The sequence below is a fragment of the Chironomus tepperi genome, unplaced genomic scaffold (genome assembly GCF_022539635.2).
Source record: "Chironomus tepperi strain 1889 unplaced genomic scaffold, CSIRO-AGI_Ctep_v1 contig_175, whole genome shotgun sequence".
In the NCBI taxonomy this organism is placed as follows: domain Eukaryota; kingdom Metazoa; phylum Arthropoda; class Insecta; order Diptera; family Chironomidae; genus Chironomus; species Chironomus tepperi.
In genome coordinates, this window is record NW_027226297.1 from 1,006,685 (window position 1) to 1,028,213 (window position 21,529).

Below are 21,529 nucleotides of genomic sequence, written 5' to 3' on the forward strand. Positions count from 1 at the left end.
ACATTGATATGGGTATATTACAATCATACGAATAACAACAAGAACTATGTCTAAATCAGATTGGCAATTTCTAAACGTGATAGCAAGAAGAAGTACAACAGATTGTTTTTGGCAAAGACTTGTGAGACTTGCTAATAATCATGAATAGCACAAGTTGGTTAAGTTATCCGAAATCGGGCACCAGGCCGGTGTGGCTGTGCCAGTGGTGAATTTAAGTCAGTTTCATGCAATAATCAGCGGTACAGGCGGAAAACCACACTTTTCTTCAAAATGGGTCGAAGACAGTCTTCAAGGCCAAAAGGTACCATCAGGGCAACTTCACTTCTTACCGTTAATACTGCTACATAGCGATTACCAAGCAAACACGTGATCCTGTTCGACTATAGTTTTCTATTTCACGATTGATGAGACACTATTCTAGTCATCAATATAGTTGCTGTAACACTCACGTTTCTGTCCTAATTCAATGATTCTTTCATGATGTCTTCTATCTTATGAAATGTGTCTAATGAAAGATTCTCAGAAAAAAATTATTCGGTGAATGGATTGAGGTTAATTGAAAAAATATAACATTTTTGTGTGCTTGACATGGCTAATGTATATATGAAGGACGATGTTCTGCGTAGTTTCTATGAAGGCACATTACCCGAGCAGTGCAGAGTGTTAGCTAGGGCATGGGGAAGTCGGTATATTAATGGTAAGAGCTGAAGTTGTGGACGGCTCAAATGGATGATTTGGACTAATACTTACATGTATTGTGCTTCTCGGGCCATTGATAATGAAGGAAGTTCTATGTTGTCTAGCCGGAATATCAAATGTTCCATTACATAACATCATATTCACACTAATTCTCATTTTGTGTATTTTCATGGTCCTTCCTGTCATGAGCAAATTCATTGACAAATGTGAAATTAATGCGCAACATGTAGCCGAGGATATTTATTAAATTAACCTCATTTGCTTGTGAGGATATAAAAGAATCTAGTTATAGACACAAGAATCTTAGTCCAGTGCCACGGCGCACTTTGGTACGACTTTGGTTAGACACAACCGAAATTGCACACAATATACTTTTCATAGCATTTCCAAAACTCAAGTGCAGTAGTGGTCAACCTATGTGCAGTTAAAAGTCATTAAAAATGCTATGGACTGTATGTCTTGTGCTGATCCAGTCGAGGATTACCACCAAAGTGTGCCGCGACAGATAAAAGATTGACCACCACTGTTCTAGCATGTCACATCACACAGCTAAGACAACACTGCCTTATTCTAATTATAACATATTTCAACACCCATCCACCCACCTGTCTACGCCCAATCTACGCCTCAACACAAACATAACAGTCTACATTTTTAGATATTTTTTTCTGCTGAATCACATAAAAAAAATCTCATTGCCATAAGAACAGACAATATCTGCATGACATAAAGAAGTGTTCAACTGAACAATCTACAGACATAAACGACCGTTCCATCAATTTTACGATTTGATCAAATAGAAGAAAATATCCATGATGAAAAGTATTCAACAGCAAAGAAGACAAATTTTCAATATCACTCTCGGATGCTTGCCTATCAGCAGCACTAAAGAAATAAAAATCGACAGTATCAATCACAAAGTTTCACCAAAGAATGAAGGCAATTTGTATGTTTTACATTTTTTCTGCATGCAAATCAGACAAAGACCCAAAATGTTTTACTTGTTACAGCCACGACAGAACTGTGTCTATAATAAAACATTTTATGTACTGAACTAAAGTGCTATCAAGATCAATGTGACTACTTACACAGAATACCGAGGAAGTGAAAAAAAAGGTTGGGAAGGAAGTAGATACTTTTTCCGTACACGAGCTATACATTTGTGGACGAAAAAGAACCAGTTCTTTCCTGTTTTGGTTCTGCTGCAGTTGGTGCTCGAAAAAAATTGTAATTTGAGGCTATTCTGGAAATTAAAATTTGAGAATATCAAGCTTCTGCTCTATTTCAATTGGAACCTTAATTTTTGCATGATTTCAAATGGAAAAATCGATACTAGACATTTTGAACTTTATTCGAATTCAGTTCTGATTGGCAGGAAGAGAAGCTTTTGATGTTGCTTTTGTTTGAACAAGTTTATTTGGAATTAAAATGTGTACAAACATATTGGATATGTTTGTGTTGATATTAAAGCCAGAGATCGAAGCCGCTGATAATTTAGTCGGCGGCGGCTAAAATGTTCGCTTATTTTAGCGAAAAATTTAGCCGGCTAAAAAATTCGCTTATTTTAGCGAATATTTTAGCTCGGCTAAATCTTCGGCTAAATTTAGCGAACATTTTTAGCCGGCTAAATTTTCGGCTAAATTTAGCGAACATTTTTAGCCGGCTAAATTTTTCGCTAAATTTAGCGAGCATTTTTAGCCGGCTAAATTTTTCGCTATATTTAGCGAATTTTTTTAGCCGGCTAAATGTTCGCTAAATGTTTATGAATTGAAAAAATGTGTTTTTTTTTCCAACAATTTGGTTATTTGTTTTGATACTTTGTCGGAAATGATTTTTATCTTTCTGGATCTTGTTTTATTGATTCCGAATTGACTTTATCATTACTGGACCTTGTTTTTTAATTCGTGGATGCATTTTAACCTTACTGGATCTTGTTTTTTAGTATGTGGATGTACTTTGACCTTACTGGATCTTGTTTTTTTACTTCGTGGATGTACTATGACCTTACTGGATCTTGTTTTTTACTTCGTGGATGTACTTCGACCTTACTGGATCTTGTTTTTTACTTCGTGGATGTACTTTGGCCTTACTGGATCTTGTTTTGTACTTCGTGGATGTACTTTGACCTTACTGGATCTTGTTTTTTACTTCGTGGATGTACTTTGACCTTACTGGATCTTGTTTTTTAATATGTGGATGTACTTTGATCTTACTGGATCTTGTTTTTTTACTTCGTGGATGTACTTTGACCTTACTGGATCTTGTTTTTTTACTTCGTGGATGTACTATGACCTTACTGGATCTTGTTTTGTACTTCGTGGATGTACTTTGACCTTACTGGATCTTGTTTTTTAATATGTGGATGTACTTTGGCCTTACTGGATCTTGTTTTTTAATATGTGGATGTACTTTGATCTTACTGGATCTTGTTTTTTTACTTCGTGGATGTACTATGACCTTACTGGATCTTGTTTTGTACTTCGTGGATGTACTTTGACCTTACTGGATCTTGTTTTTTACTTCGTGGATGTACTTTGACCTTACTGGATCTTGTTTTTTACTTCGTGGATGTACTTTGGCCTTACTGGATCTTGTTTTGTACTTCGTGGATGTACTTTGACCTTACTGGATCTTGTTTTTTACTTCGTGGATGTACTTTGACCTTACTGGATCTTGTTTTTTACTTCGTGGATGTACTTTGACCTTACTGGATCTTGTTTTTTTACTTCGTGGATGTACTATGACCTTACTGGATCTTGTTTTGTACTTCGTGGATGTACTTTGACCTTACTGGATCTTGTTTTTTAATATGTGGATGTACTTTGATCTTACTGGATCTTGTTTTTTAATATGTGGATGTACTTTGATCTTACTGGATCTTGTTTTTTTACTTCGTGGATGTACTTTGACCTTACTGGATCTTGTTTTTTAATATGTGGATGTACTTTGATCTTACTGGATCTTGTTTTTACTTCGTGGATGTACTATGACCTTACTGGATCTTGTTTTGTACTTCGTGGATGTACTTTGACCTTACTGGATCTTGTTTTTTAATATGTGGATGTACTTTGATCTTACTGGATCTTGTTTTTTTACTTCGTGGATGTACTTTGACCTTACTGGATCTTGTTTTTTAATATGTGGATGTACTTTGATCTTACTGGATCTTGTTTTTTTACTTCGTGGATGTACTTTGACCTTACTGGATCTTGTTTTTTGGTTCGTTGAAGTGACTTTGAGGAACTAAAAACAAGATCCAGCAGAGTCCAAGTCACTAATATTAACTAAAAACAAGATCCAGTAAAGTCAAAGTACATCCACGAAGTAAAAAAACAAGATCCAGTAAGATCAAAGTACATCCACATATTAAAAAACAAGATCCAGTAAGGTCAAAGTACATCCACGAAGTAAAAAACAAGATCCAGTAAGGTCAAAGTACATCCACGAAGTACAAAACAAGATCCAGTAAGGCCAAAGTACATCCACGAAGTAAAAACAAGATCCAGTAAGGTCGAAGTACATCCACGAAGTAAAAACAAGATCCAGTAAGGTCATAGTACATCCACGAAGTAAAAAAACAAGATCCAGTAAGGTCAAAGTACATCCACATACTAAAAAACAAGATCCAGTAAGGTTAAAATGCATCCACGAATTAAAAAACAAGGTCCAGTAATGATAAAGTCAATTCGGAATCAATAAAACAAGATCCAGAAAGATAAAAATCATTTCCGACAAAGTATCAAAACAAATAACCAAATTGTTGGAAAAAAAACACATTTTTTCAATTCATAAACATTTAGCGAACATTTAGCCGGCTAAAAAAATTCGCTAAATTTAGCGAAAAATTTAGCCGGCTAAAAATGCTCGCTAAATTTAGCGAAAAATTTAGCCGGCTAAAAATGTTCGCTAAATTTAGCCGAAAATTTAGCCGGCTAAAAACGTTCGCTAAATTTAGCCGAAGATTTAGCCGAGCTAAAATATTCGCTAAAATAAGCGAATTTTTTAGCCGGCTAAATTTTTCGCTAAAATAAGCGAACATTTAGCCGCCGATCGTAGTGACTTCGATCTCTGATTAAAGCAGTTTTTAAGCAAACTTTAAAAAGCTTACAATTATGAAGATCAATCAAAAAAGCTCATAAAAGCTTATTTGAGCTTTCATAAAAGCTCAATATTCAAATCTTTGTTTACAATTTGGAATTTAATTGATTTTTCCAAATTGAGCCTTCCTGGACATAAGTGCTTGTCATATTAATGATCCTTTGTAAGTATACAGTCCAAAGTTATGGATTAAATATGATAACAGTTTGTAAAATGTCAAAATAGCACTTAAATTTGCAATTTTCTAAAATTTTGAAATTCATGTTCTAAATTGAGGAATTTTTAGATTCTAAATTCAAATTTTGTATTAAAATAATGAAAACCGAAATCATAGGTGGACAACCTGTGTGCCGCGGCACAGGTGTGTGAATTAAACCTTTCTTAAATTCCGGAACACTATTGTGTGACAAAAAATCTTTAAACGTCCAACGCCGTATACGGTTGTTGATTGAGGCTAATTTTCAAGGTGTGCTACAAGAAAGGTTGTCCACCACTGACCCAAAGAGCTACTGAGTTTAAAATATTCACCCTTGGAGACTCTTCACCACTTAGTTTTGGCTTCAAAATTGAATTTTCAAATAGAAGCAACAGTTATGGTTTTATAGTTCACATTGTACAGTATGGTCGATAAAATCCCATAATTATCTTTCTATGCAGCACAAGTCAGAATCATTCTACGTCATCAACATCTAAAACTCATTAAATTATGGACATAATCTTTAAAAAGTATTAAAATTTTCACCACTCGACCATTTAAAAAGTAAAAAAATTCTCGAGAATTTGTTGAAAATTCAACAAGAAAGATTAATGACATGTACGTCCTCATCGTAGCCTGCGTCTAACATATCTTAGATACAAAAAATTATTTTTACCCATCCTCACCATCAATAATGAATTCTATGAAGTGTTTGGAAAGATGCCAAAAAAAAAAATAAAAATTATGTCGGCTACAGTAAGCATTGAGGAGATTCCTTCAGCATAATTGCTTTTCACCCAAAATGTGATATTGCATAATAAATCATCCAAATTAGTCAAATGAATAATTTTCTGACCCTAACAAATTATTTAAATTGAATTATACAGTTTTATTTACATTCTGACTTAAAGTTTCGGACTCGGTTGACTTTTGGCAACTGACAAGGTCAATGTCAAGATGATCATGAAATATTTATGTTGATGCTGTGTTAGACAACATTTGGTATGATAATCGAAAGAAACAATTTTGTGAGAACACATCAAGTTGATGTCGTAAATTGATGTTGTTTTGTTGAAAAGGTAAGACATAAATGATTATTTGAAGGAATTTTACAACATTTGAAACATATTGCAATAAGGAAGTAACTTTATGGATTATATAGTAGGGGTGTATTCAGGGGTAAGTGCTATTTTAGAGAGCAGAAACGTATCTAGGAGCCAAAGGGGTATCCAAGGGGACAGGTATTTTGAGGACAGAGGTGCATTCTGGGAACTCAGAAGCATTTTAAATACAGTGGAGTATTCAGTATCCAGGTGTCAAAGGAGTATTCAGAAGAGGGGGGATATCCAGTTGACAGAAGGTTACTGAAGGGGAAGGGTGCATCCAAGTGGAAGGATTTTCCAGGTGGAAGAGTTATTTAGGCTGCAGGGTTATCCAGGCAGCAGAGTTATCAAATTTGCAGAGCTATCCTTGTAGCAGGAGGTATCGATATAGGAAGGGCATCCAAGGGACAGAGATATATAGAGAACATAAGCGAATTCTATGAGTTTTAGCTATTCAGAGAACTAAAGGGTATCTGCGAGACAGGGAGTTTTCAGGATTCAGGAGCGTGTACAGGCACAATCAAGCATCTAAGGAGCAGAAGCATATCTAAATGGGAGTAGCCAAACCCTACCTTCCCCTTTCCGTTTTAGACAAGATTCTTCAATATCTCAAGATAGGATTTCTCAAGACAAAAATGATTTTTGAAAAATCCCAACCCATACCTTGCTAACATTGATCTTCTGAATATCAATTTTATTATTTAGTTTCTCATTTCCCTTCAATAATTCAATGAGCTATAAAAAGCATCATTAAGAATTCTCTTGAACTTGTGATGTTTTATTAAGGTACAAGGCAAGACATTAAACGAGAATTCACGTCAAAAAAGCTGAAGAACTTTCAATTTATGGATTTTTATAGGTGACCCTTACTTAAAGCACTTTTCGAATTCATTAGGAACATTAGTTATCACCATTTATGTATGAATTTTGATTCTAATTCTGTAGCAATCAGAAATGAAATGAAATGAAAACTTTATTAACTTAGTTTATAAATTAAAAATTTCTAGAAAAGTCTAAATTTTACTTCAATATTCAATTTATTATTTTTAAGCTTCAGATAGAAACTTCTCTATTCATTTCCTAAGAGCGTGTTCCTCATAACCAAATTTAAGAGTCCAATGATTGCAGACGATAAATCCTCGAATATGTAGGAATTGAAACCACAGTTTATAATTGAAAATTTTAGCTCAACAGTGATATCACTAAGACTGAGCACTCATGAAAAAAAATTGAATTCATATGGACTTATGGACATTTTAAAAATTGGAAAACTTAAAAAAATTCAAAAAAAAATTTCAATAAATTTTAAAGCAATTTTAAAAAATTCAAAAATTCAAAAATTTAAAAAAAAATTCAAAATTTAAAAATTTTAAAAAACTTCCAAAAAAATTCAAAGATTTTTAAAAACTTCCAAAAAATTCAAAAAGTTTTAAAAAATTTAAAAGTTTAAAAAGTTCAAATACTTTCTAAAATTCAAAAAATTTAAAAAAATTCAAAAAATTTGAAAAATTTAAAAAGTTAAAAAAATTCAAAAAGATTGAAATTAAAGATTTCAAAAAATTTAAAATTTCAAAAAATTCAAAAATTTATAAAAGTTAAAAAAATTCAAAAATTTGAAAATTTTAAAAAATTCAAAAATTTAAAAAAAACATCAAAAATTTTAAAAAATTCAAAAAATTTAAAAAATTTAAAAAAATTTTAAAATTAAAAAATTTTTAATTTTTTTCACGAGTGCATTGTTGAAAATTTTTAAGATTAACATCCAATCATAGAGATAACAGTTTCATAAAACAAAGTACGTGCACATGGGATATGGCAAGAATACAAGTTAACAATGCAAATATGCTCATAAAGTATATGGACTGAATTGACATTCAATGAATACATTTTCATTTTCATAACATTTATTTTTGCGTACATAAAAATGAACGTGCATGAAAGAAATAATCATTTTTTGTATTTTATGCATCCATAGAAATGTAATTTGAGGCTTTATTGAAAATTTTAAAAGAGCTTTAGAAATTGAATTAGAAATATAATAAGAACTAGTATAGACGTGGCCACTCGTTGGCGGCGGTAGCGCATTTTTCCCGCAGACAGACAGATAGACGGATAAACAGACGGACAGACGCACAGACAGACGGACAGACAGACGGACAGACAGACGGACAGACAGACGGACAGACAGACGGACAGACAGACAGACGGACAGACAGACAGACGGACAGACAGACGGACAGACAGACGGACAGACAGACAGACGGACAGACAGACAGACGGACAGACAGACAGACGGACAGACAGACAGACGGACAGACAGACGGACAGACAGACGGATAGACACACGGACAGACAGACGGACAGACACACGGACAGACAGACGGACAGACAGACAGACAGACAGACGGACAGACACACGGACAGACAGACGGACGGACAAACAGACAGACGGACAAACAGACAGATGGACAGACAGACGGACAGACAGACGGACGTACAGAAGGACCGACGGGCAGACGGACAGACAGACAGATGGACAGACATACGGACAGACGGACAAAGTGCAATCAATAGTAGTAGCGTCTTTTCCTTGAAGGAAAGCTAAAAATATATATACACACAATAGTTCATAAATTGAAATTCAATGCTTCAAGTAACATGCAATAGAATTAGAATTGAAAAGTATGCTCATTTCACAGTTCCTGCACATTTTATTTGCATGTTTTTATCACTTCAAAAATATCATTTATTTGAATATTTCATAGATGAATTCAGCACGAGCATGCAAATAACAAAAAAAAAAAATGCAGCTTTATAGTGCGAAATATCACTCTAGAGATGAATATTTGCAATAACATTCATCTTCAAATACATAGTGAAAAGAAGTACGTGTTATCCTGTGGATTACTACTCAGTTATTGGCTTTTTCTAGCACAAAATATGGTTTCATTGTTTCGCTACGTGGCTGTTTACCCAAACATCTGCTGAATTCACTCGAATAAGAGAATCGTTTAAAACAGCACGATGACGCCAAACCCACAAATAAACATGAAGTGGAGATTAATAATTTTTAATTAAAATTTTGCAATTTAGGGCACTAAAATTCAACACAAAATGAAGATGTTTTGGTGCTATATTCATCCCGGGATAACCGATTTATGGTTATTTTCTTGGATTTGGATTCTCATGGGAATCGAACCTATGCACTCCCCAATGAGCGAGAATCCAAACCATTCACTCCAATAGTACTCTATCCTCTAGGCCACCGAAACATGAGAATTAAAGTAACAATTTTTTAATATAAATAATTAAAATTAAATTTCCTTTTTTCAAGTGTGTGGTTGAATTTCGAGGATTTTTCACTATTGTAGCCACGTCAACTCGGTTTGTGTGATTCGCGACACGTTAATTGTGGTTAATTATTCGTGATGTCTTTCACATCAATATCAAACCATAAATAAAAAAATAATGTTTTAAAAAATCAGAATCTGCTTTGTTCAGGCACCACACATTCGAATCCACTTTAACTAATGAATTCTACGGTTGTGCTTTTTGGGAAAGCTTTAAATCAGTGGTGGACAAGCTTTTGATGTTCGCAGCACGTCTTGGTGTCAAGATTTGATCGAAAGCGCTAATGGCAAACATTTCATGGGATTTCCATAATTTTTTGACAGCACACAGGTTGCCGATCACTTCTCTTGACCCTTCTCGAATGAAGGTGAAGCTAAAAGATGTCAAGTCCCTTGATGATTCAAAATTATTGATTGCCAATTTGTAGCAATTTCATACAATTTCTGCCCAAAAAGTACGGAATGTCGAATGGTTTTGTACTTCGGTACCTAACTATTGTGATATCGACCAAGCGGTCATGGGTTCGCAACAAATTCCAGACTCGACAGTTTCAATACTTATTCTAAGAGGAGTGGTTAGACAGTGGTTCTGGTGTCCGCTAATGACAACTGTAGATCTAACAATAGTACAGAGGTCTGGCGCACCGTGAATCGCCTTATCGCAACTCTGGATCAATGATCCAGTTAAAGTTAAAGGTTTTTAACTCAAATATTCCATAAACAAACTCAAAGACTTGTCAGTATATAAATACTGCCTTCAATGTTGGATTAATAGCTAATTGTATCTTATACTATATATACATTTACCATTAAACATAATCAAAATATAAATAAAGCATACAAAAAGTAATATTTATTTATGAAACATACATACAATAGCTACATTTCCTTACAAAACAAGCATATACTCAGTTTACATTCAATAATAAACATGAAAAGAGTGATTTTCCCAATAGAATAAATGCCAAAAAGAATAAGGAAGAAGATGAAAACAATCATGAAGCAAATAAAAGAAGAATGAGATTGAAATGCGATCAATTCCGTGAATATGTTTGGAAATACATATATCCATAGATAAGAAGAAGAAGTAGATGCGTGCTGTAAGCCAGCTTTATGTGATTATTTATAAGGAGAAAAAAAAAATTAAAATTTATCTGACATTGACATGGTATTTATAGGCAAAATCCTACAAGCATATGGCTGCATAGCCGTGCATATCATATGAATTTTGTGTCGACATGCTATACATGATATCCTTTGAGGAAGCATCAAAAATCACATAGGATCAGGCATACGTTTGGATGATTTTATTTTTGCATATTTAAAGATATGCAAAGCGTTCCTTTGTGAAGCTTATAGCTCACGTTTATGGCTTAAAATGTGGAAAAAATGAGCTTTGAGCTTTTGTTCAATTATCTGCCACTATGATAATGCTCTCATGCGAGAGAATGAAGCCAATTGAAAGATTTTTCTCGATATTTTCGTGATAAATTCAAAATTTTTATTGCCGTTAATTTTTGAATAATATTTGACCGTTAATTTTTCAAAAAATTGGGATTGATTTTTCATACAATTTTTAGTTTTTTGTCATGATAAATTTGAATTTTTGAAAGACGTTAAGGTATTTGAATTGCAAGAAACCGTTAAATGAGGTTGTAGCTGATTTAGCAAGGAACAGAAGCTTATTCAACCAATTTATTAATGCTCATCCATTCATAGTGGATCAATAGGAACTAATCATCATATAAATGTCAATAATGCCCTTAAATCCCTCGATAACACGAGGGCTAATTTAGCATGCAGCCTTGATATAGCATCGAACTCATGTCTATCCTTCTTATCCTCAAACTATGTGCATATGTGTCTCCTTGAAATCATCAAAGCCTACATCATGCTAACTCATACGTATATTTAAATGCGAACAATATAATAATTTGATTCGGATTAATCCAAAAAGAAAAAATTCAACATTTGCATAAATTTAAAAAATAAATGAGGTTTCTTAATAGCTTTCTACTTTATGTGAAATTATATTATGTTAATGAAAAATTTTCGTAAGTTTATTAGATTATGAAATAATTTTTTATGTGAAACGAATTTTCTTGTTCTCTTAGGAGGCATAATAGAATAAGACCCCGTCAAGTATGGTGGGGAAATGCTAATTTAACGGTTGTTGTGGGATTCGAAGCACTCCTTTGACGTCTGTACCACACAAATGAAAGCAGTGAGCTGTGTTTCTATTAAATAAGCATGTGCTTCGGTAATATACTGAAATTATGTAAGCAAGAGCTTGATCATGTCATCTTGATGTCTTGGGTCATCTTGATATATTTTACGGAATCGAGTCTGTTATGAATATGTGCCCCATCGACACACGTTCAAATGTTGCTACTACTGAACCGAGATAACAGTATACTCAGAACCAAATGGCAGCCAATATGCATAAATGACCAAATTAACTTCAACTTGGTCTTATAAAAGTATCTGTTTCAGCAGCAAAATGGCACCATTTGAATTTGTGTCAATCGATTCTCACTTGATCCTGAATCAGGATTTCTGAAAGCGGTTTTTCAAACTTTTTGACCCAAAATGCGGTTTTTTAAAAACCGCGGTTTCTGAAAGTAAAAACCGCGGTTTTAGAACTTTGTATGGAAAATTTTACTTAAATCCACAAAAAGTAAATTTTGAAGATAATTTTGCAAAAATAAGTTTCAATTTAATATTATATTGAAAGACTGGATTGAAATTATATAAATTGGTAAAAACAACTTGAATTTCAAAAGTTTGTACAAGAAATTATTTTTTAAACTCTTTTATCAACCAATTTGGAACTGAACCTTAATAAAATAGAGAAAAATCAACTTTTCAATTTTTTCCAAAAATTTCACACATTTGTATGAAAATTGAAAACCGCAAAAAACCGCAAAACCGCGGTTTTTGAAATTTTGGAAAACCGCAAAACCGCGGTTTTGAAAAAGTGCGGTTTTTCAGAAACCCTAAGCCTGATCTCTTAACCATTCTGAATTTATGAAAATTTGCAAATTTTCTAAACATTCTCACTAATTTGATGACCTTCTTCTACTCGCCTCAAGTCGTCTTTTCCATGCCAAATTCGATTCGACTTTGAGTCCTGCTTGAAACCTCTATCACAAAACATTTATATTTAAGAGATAAAATTGAATAAAATATACCAAAAGCAACAGTCGTTCTTCAAAATTACAAAGAAAATATCTGTGCACATAGCTGGATATTATTCATCATTTTAAGACACCGGAAACATTTTGCGGTAGCAAAAAGAAATTATTTTTCCTAGCTGACAAGACAAGGAATTTTCAGAAATTCCTAGAGACTTTTTCAATTTCCCGTTTTAAAGTCTCAGAAGACACGAAGCCATGACTTGGAGTAATTTTATAGGACAACAAAAAAACTTGCCTTCAGCTTAACGTCAATCAAGTGTCTCTCATGTCTTGCTAATTTCCGTTGAAATTTGTGTACCGATGAGCTTTTTCTAATTTAATTTAATTAATTTAATTTTTCTCAAGTTGAGGAGTTAAGCATTTAATGTTCACAGTGGTGGACAACCTGTGTGTCACGGGACACTAGGGTGATGTTGGGAAAATGTTTGAAAATGCAATGAACAGTATAAATTGTAAAGTTTTGGTCGAGGTGGGCCTTGAATAATAAAAGGTTGCGCACCCCTGCATCATCATCCACGAAGAAAAAATCTCCATGAATGAGAAGAAAAGCAAAAAAAAATCCATTTTTATATCCTAGAGCGAAAATAGATTAAAAGTTGTTCAATCGCTCATCGGGGTCTTTGTGCCTTAATAATCTTTGTTTTTGACAATCTTTTAACCTTTTCTTCTTGATCCACTTCTTGTGAAAAACTTTTCTAAAATTTATTCAAAATCTTTGTTATTTTTTTTGGAAAATAAACACCGCCTTTGAAGAAAAGCCTTGCTGGATTACTTTTATACCTTATTATTATCGTAACTTCTTTCCATTCGGTTTTTTTATATCTAAATAAAGCTTGAATACTAGGAAATCGAAAGTTTTTAGAAAAATAAGGGCTCAATTAAGCTTTATCTTGTCAAATTGAGAAGAAGACTTCTGCTTTCTTGCCTTGACAGTAATTGAATATTTTTCTTTTATGAACAAAGCTCTAGAAAATTCATAATTTCTGAATGTGAGGGTAACCTAGGTAAAGATTTCCTAAACTTTATTTTTTCTTCGTTTTATGAGATAAATTGATGGGAAAATGTTGTAAGTATGGAATCCATTTAGGAACTGATTCTTAAAATGCATTATTAAAAGTATTGATGTCCAATGATATACAAAGTTCCTAGATGTGCATTTTCTAACAGATAATGGAATATTCTAGCATACTCAACTAAATGAGCCTGCACATAATTATACTAAATCAATCTCGGACGGACAAGGAGCATACTCATGATAATGCTCACAATTGAGAACCAATTGAACCGAATTGGACATGTGCAACTATATCAATTGAGTAAACTCATAAGCATGCTCATTGTCTGTTAGGGAAAATGGAGGAAAATAATTGAGTATGCTCAAAATTTGAAAGCATTATCATGAGTGTACTTCATCTCTTTTCGGGATCATAAAGATGAGGTCAAAAAAGCATAGGACTGTCGCTTGACCGTTGTATGTTACGAATCGAACGGCAACCTAATTGTAAATTTTAACAGAAACCCGCTTGCAGAAACTCTATTTGGGAATGCTGAGAGCATCGGCTTTAATTACCTTAAAACAAGAAATTCGAATCATCCTCACTTACCTTAGTGACATTCCAAATGGATCCTTGTGCTGTCTATTGATTAGGCCATTTATTGAATGAGTTTCATATCTAATCAAGGATTTATAATAGAATAAAAAGAAAATTTTGGTTATACCAAAATCTTCACTGCTATCGATGATCTGATGTACTATTCCAAATCCTCTATATTATGCTCATATCCATGATAAAATCAACACGTCAGAGGTGAAGGACACATTAAATCAGTCATTTTCTATCAGAAATATTGATATGTTTCAAAAAACTTCATAATTGGAGAAATATTGGGGGATCGAGCCATCAAAAGATCCCTTGGATCCGAAATTTTTAACCTTTAATAAATCGAGCAACATTGTAGAATCACAAAAATCACGTATACACCTGAAATTGCTTAAATTACCAAAAATAAAGGTCATCAATTTTAAAGGCCATCTCTGATCAAAAATATTTTGAAAAATTCTTAATTTATTATCTAAATAAAAGTGAAAAACTCTCAAAAAAGTTTGTCTTAACAGCAAAATTTTTATTGAAATCTTTCCTACTTCTTCCTCAACATCAAACCATTCTCGATAAATGAATAAGAAAAACTTTTCAAAAAAACAATTTCTTTCATTATTTATTTCTCTTTTTTTCTTTCTATTTAATTAATTAGCAACATCGGTTAGCGTTTCAGCATGGACTTTAGTTGCGATAAGTGTTGAAAGGTACTACGCCATTTGTCATCCACTAAGATCGAGGCGATGGCAAACGCTTAAACATGCTTACAAATTAATCATACTTGTTTGGCTATCAAGTTTGCTGTTTATGTCGCCTATTGCAGCTCTTAGTAAATTGATTCCGACAAGTCAAGGTAATTTATTTGTGATATTATTGTTGTGGGTAGTGAATGGAAAGAACATTAGTGAAATTTGAGGTGATTTTTGGTAGTTATCCAAAAACTCAGAGGTGTTGCCAAGGAGGAGAGGGTCAGGGAACGTAAAAATCAAGATTTTCAAAAAACCGTAGCAAATTTAAGAATTTGAGCCAAAACTAGCTGTTGACTACCACACTCTGCTGGTTATTTTAATACTAAGCTGTATCCAGAAAGGGAGGGGGTATGGGGCTGTATGGATCGCAACAATGTAAGGAGTTTTTGATTTTTTTCATATAAAGCTCTAACAAAAAGAGATTCATGCATTCTTGTTGAGTGGGGTTAACCTTCAACCCTCTATTAGCAATCCTGAAACAAAGGTGCATCACCAGAAGGAGGAATGGGGCTTGGGGTTGTAGCGACCGCAAATATTTAGAGGACAAAAAAATCTTAACAAATTGAAGAATTCAATTTATAACAAGAGGTGTAGGGGTAGATTTCCAACCCTCTGCTAGTTATCCTACAACTTAGGGACATAGCCAGAAGAGGGTTGAGTAAGGGGATGTTGGGATCGCAAAAGTTAATGAGGGTTTTTGGATTTTTTTCACTAAAAACCGTAGTAAATTGAAGAATTTTATCCAGATGGGGGTTTGACCATAGGTGTGAATTCAGGGATGGTGGTGATGGGTTTAGGGGTCAAAACCCAATTTTGGGGGTCAATTTTCTAGGGTTTTCGTGGATAATTCCAAAACGATAAATACAAGAACTATCAAAACCCTCGCCATTCACTGAATAAATTTCTGTCTACGCCTCTGTTTGACCTCCTATCCCCTCCCTCTATTATACTACGTCTCAGCACAAACCAGCTCAATTCAGATTCTACGCATTTACTGAAACTTTATCCAAACAATCTGTTATCGTTATTTATAGCCATTTATTTGTATATTTTTTTATTTTATAGGTCACAGAAAATGCCGCGAACTTTGGCCCGACGAACCAATTGAGTATGAAAAAGTTTTCAATCTCTTCCTCGACATGTTTCTACTGGTGCTACCATTATTTGTTTTATTTGCAACATACTTTATGATAACAAAAACATTATGGCAGGGTATACGAACAGAACGGGACGTGAAAAATCAATTAAGCAATTATACGAAATGTTTATGTAAGTATTCAATTTATTTTTTTTGGTGTTTGGCATGTATTATCAATTGTCTGAAATAATTGCTTCCAAAAAAAAACAATTACGGTAAATTTAAATTCCTATTGATTAAAAATTAAAATTTATGGTAATTAATTCTGCAGTTAAAAAGGCTTCGTCAGTGCTTTAAATTAATTTGAATGTGAAGCTCTCTCGCGGGGACTTTTTTTTATGCACTAGTAGCTTTTTTATATTCACACCGTTTTCACGTGTGAATGTATTGAATTTGTTCAGATTGAAAAACCAGTTTTTTGGATTTTACAGCCAAACTAAGCATAATGGCAAGTTTTGTTCTATTGCAAAAAGTTTGTGCCTGGAATTCCTCACCATAATCAAAAAACAGATTTGAAATTGGTTGAGGCATTGCTGAGAAAATCGAAAAATTCGCTTTCTGTAAGCAAGCAAACAAGCAAACAAACAAGCAAACAAGTTAATCAGCAAGAAATCTCAATAACGAGACATCGTAGAGACTTCTAGTTTTTTGCAATCGATCCGTGTTGCTCTATAGAAGAGCTGATTAGTTTTTGGGCATGCCAGGAGCAGCCGTTGCTTCTAAAAAAGCAAAAAACTTTCGTTTTCATACAAAATTTCAAAATCAATGTTTTCTATGATTTTTTGAAACTCTGAACATTTTTTGCAAACATTTGCCAAGCGAAGCTTGGCCTACCCGCTGGAGCCTGATCCCTCAAACATTTGCCAAGCGAAGCTTGGCCTGTCCACTGGAGCCTGATCCCTCAAACATTTGCCAAGCGAAGCTTGGCCTACCCGCTGGAGCCTGATTCCTCAAACATTTGCCAAGCGAAGCTTGGCCTGTCCGCTGGAGCCTGATCCCTCAAACATTTGCCAAGCGAAGCTTGGCCTGCCCGCTGGAGCCTGATCCCTCAAACATTTGCCAAGCGAAGCTTGGCCTACTCTACGCTGGAGCTTGATCCCTCAAACATGTGCCAAGCGAAGCAGCCTAACTGAGCTTGATCCCTCAAACATGTTCCAAGCGAAGCAGCCTACCCGCTGGAGCTTATCCCTCAAACATGTGCCAAGCGAAAGGCCTATGGAGCCTGCAAACATTTGCCAAGCGAAGCTTGGCCTGTCCACTATTTTTTTGATTTTGCCAAGCGAAGCAGGCCTACCCACTGGAGCCTGATTCCTCAAACATTTGCCAAGTGAAGCTAGGCCTGTCCACTGGAGCCTGATCCCTCAAACATTTGCCAAGCGAAGCATGCCTTTTGCTGGAGCCTGATCCCTCAAACATTTGCCAAGCGAAGTTTGGCCTACCCACTGAGCTTGATCCCTCAAACATTGCCAAGCGAAGCTTGGCCTACCCGCTGGAGCTTGATCCCTCAAACATGTTCCAAGCGAAGCTTGGCCTACCCGCTGGAGCTTGATCCCTCAAACATGTGCCAAGCGAAGCTTGGCCTACCCGCTGGAGCCTGACCCCTCAAACATTTGCCAAGCGAAGCTTGGCCTGTCCACTGGAGCCTGATCCCTCAAACATTTGCCAAGCGAAGCTTGGCCTACCTCACTGGAGCCTGATTCCTCAAACATTTGCCAAGCGAAAGCCTGTCCACTGGAGCCTGATCCCTCAAACATTTGCCAAGCGAAGCAGCCTGCCCACTGGAGCCTGATCCCTCAAACATTTGCCAAGCGAAGCATGGGCCTACCCCTGGAGCTTGATCCCTCAAACATGTGCCAAGCGAAGCAGCCTACCCACTGGAGCTTGATCCCTCAAACATGTTCCAAGCGAAGCAGCCTACCTTGGAGCTTGATCCCTCAAACATGTGCCAAGCGAAGCAGCCTACCCGCTGGAGCCTGACCCCTCAAACATTTGCCAAGCGAAGCAGCCTACCCACTGGAGCTTGATCCCTCAAACATGTGCCAAGCGAAAGCCTACCCGCTGGAGCTTGATCCCTCAAACATGTGCCAAGCGAAGCAGCCTACCCACTGGAGCTTGATCCCTCAAACATGTGCCAAGCGAAGTTTGGCCTACCCACTGGAGCTTGATCCCTCAAACATGTGCCAAGCGAAGCTTGGCCTAACTGGAGCCTGACCCCTCAAACATTTGCCAAGCGAAGCAGCCTACCCACTGGAGCTTGATCCCTCAAACATGTGCCAAGCGAAAATTCCCGCTGGAGCTTGATCCCTCAAACATGTGCCAAGCAAAGCTTGGCCTACCCGCTGGAGCCTGATCCCTCAAACATGTGCCAAGCGAAGCTTGGCCTACCCGCTGGAGCCTGATCCCTCAAACATGTGCCAAGCGAAGCTTGGCCTACCCGCTGGAGCTTAATCCCTCAAACATTTGCCAAGCGAAGCTTGGCCTATCGGCGAGACTTTTTATGGACGGTGTGAATATATCCGCATTGGGTTTCTACCCGATACACTAGTTTGTAAAAAAATGTTGTTCATGCGATGACATTTCAGATTGCAAATATTTGTCAACACATCGGCTGTTTGCCACAAATATTTAATCGGAGGTTTTTTTTATTTTTGGCTCCGTGTTTATTCAAATGAAATCCAAACGTGAATTTTCCCGAAAGGTACATGACGTAGATAAAGCACACCATGTGTAGGAGAATCTGGGTATGATGAAATCCGAGGCTCCACGCCAGAATGGGGGTACTAAGTTTCAATTTTTCTTCGACGAATGTTTTTCAGATTAAAGCTGAATATACGACAAAATTGGATTGATGAAAATCATTTATGAATCCTTTTCTGACCCAGACTATGGAAATCTGAGTGTCGAAAGCCTTTGACACAGAATGCCGATTGTTGTTTAGCGGTCTTTCTGAATTCAAAAATAAACGGTCATTTAGTTTTTTGAAAATAAAAGTAACAATCAGCTTCGGACATTTCCACAGTCTATTCTGACCCTTCTTCTCCATATCAAAACTGTTAAATTCTTCCTCCCCTAAGCCTTACTTAGTTTTCGGACCTTCTCTTATAAATTTTGACAAATTAAATTATCCACAACTAACTCTAACAGCAACTGTGCATACCTTAGAATATAGAAGGTGTTTTTAAATTCAGAAACATTTCCCCTCGTCCTCAGGTTACACCAATGTTGTCCAAACTGTGAGCCACGACACTTCCAGCTATAGCTTTCGCGATACTTCTGGCTATTTTGGACAAATTTCACAATTTTAACCAGAGACTAAAATGTATGAAAAAAAATCTTTGATGAAAAAAATCATTTTTTTCGGTGATTAAAAAAATCACGATTTTTTTCATCATACGTTAATCACACGTAAAATTTAATCACGTAAGCTTAATCACTACGTAAAATTTAATCACGCAGGGCAAAAACACATGGTTTAAAATTTTTCTCAAAAGTTTTGTGGCAATCACGATGAAAATTTTGAAATTTTTTTAGCTCTATTATTGTATTAAACTAAAATATTATTAGCTTTTACTTGTTATTTCACTATTTTAAGTAAATTAAAGTAGTTTTCTGGTGCTTAAATAAGTTAGATTTGTGAAAAAGAACAATGAAGTTTGGTATTTTTTTCACGGAGAAACAAAAATAAATCCAATAAAAAACTACACAAATATGAAGTTGAAATTGGTTATTCTAACTAAATTAAGCACCAGAAAACTACTTTAATTTACTTAGAATAGTGAAATAACAAGTAAAGGCTTATAATATTTTAGTTTAATACAATAATAGAGCTAAAAAAATTTCAAAATTTTCATCGTGATTGACACAAAACTTTTGAGAAAAATTTTAAACCATGTGTTTTTGCCCTGCGTGATTAAATTTTACGTAGTGATTAAGTTACGTGATTAAATTTTACGTGTGATTAACGTATGATGAAAAAAATCGTGATTTTTTTAATCACCGAAAAAAATGATTTTTTTCATCAATGATTTTTTTTCATACATTTTAGTCTCTGATTTTAACCAAACTCAATATAATTTTGAACATAATAATTGAGATGTCTAATCTCTGGTGGGAATCGAACACACGTTACTCACAATAGAGTTATACAGAAATCCGGTCTGTTGCTTAACCAATCATCCACAGAACTCTAACTTCCGCTGTGACAGATTTGTCTATAAATGACTCGGTACCCCAGATTCCACTCCACTCAAAAAACACAATTGGTTTAATATGAAAAACTTTCTACAACCAAAGTTTACCTTGGCTCAAAAAAATAGTTTGGACAACACAGAAGCGATCGAAACAGTAAAACAAATTTTGTTGTTTTCACGCCATTTAACAGCATGTGAAAACAACTCAATGAAAAAAAAATTATTTAAAATTGCATGCATTGTCGCGCTGTTTACTTCCCATCCTGTTTCGCACAGTTAAATTACTTTTCTGAAATAAAAAATGAATCGATTTTTTTGTTGTGGATGGGAAGTATACTGGATGGGAATCAGACAATTTACTTTTTTTCATTTATTCCTGCTGTTCTGACTTTGTTGTCTTAATTATGAATGAGAATTTTAAACGAAAAACGTTACAGAATCAACATTTTATATCGTATTCCATCCGGAAGGTGCTTACATCGTTGGCCGTACAGATCAATTGTGATTTATGGCTTCCCACTGATATCACTTGCAACTGGGTCTTTCGTTCAATACCGCTAGCCAATTTCCAATACCAAATGCAATACTGTCTACTCGGCAGACGCAATACGTAGAAATGACTAAAAATCCGGCCCCAGGCTAGCTTGAATCTGGCCTGAAATCGTCATTTTGATCATTTTTATGCCATGTAATTTTCAAAAGCTATCTTTCATCTTCAAGTCATTCATTCATTCATTTATTGCGTTGTTCAGATCTCTTACAAGGTCAATTGACATTATGCTTTCTTGGAATCAAGATTAGTCCCAATTATTTTAAGAGTATGGATCCAAAAAACCACAAAAGTTTTGTCGAAAAGAATTCCTTGAAAATGCTGTTGAAATGACGCAGTATTGAATACATATTTTGAAACTTTTTGTGTTCATTTCATGAGAATTGTGTATTCAAGTTTCAAAAGAGCTTTAGAAAATTATTTTTGGATTGATTTGTGGTTCTACCTCATTCCACCCACCCTACACAATCGTCTCTAATAAGTCAACAAGAATATTTTTGTTATTGAATTTGACAAGAATTGTTATTTCAAGACAATTTTAATAAGGAAGGAAATGAGACGAGTCATAAGAGGCTGTTTTATTGGAAAATTTGAAAAATATGCTACTTAGAGCGAATGTTGGAAGTCCTTGAGTTATTGAATGAAGAAATTAAGCGCATTT

At 35.0% G+C, this 21,529-nt stretch overlaps 1 protein-coding gene across 1 annotated transcript in view; it reads left to right on the plus strand.

Annotated features, from left to right (window-relative positions):
- The window catches only part of LOC139089157 (cholecystokinin receptor type A-like), a 66,097-nt gene that overhangs the window by 32,526 nt on the left and 12,042 nt on the right, over positions 1–21,529 (plus strand). The window contains exons 2-3 of the mRNA XM_070638604.1: positions 14,897–15,094; positions 16,056–16,259. Of these exons, the coding sequence (XP_070494705.1) occupies positions 14,897–15,094; positions 16,056–16,259 (402 nt within the window). The remainder of the gene's footprint in view (positions 1–14,896; positions 15,095–16,055; positions 16,260–21,529) is intronic.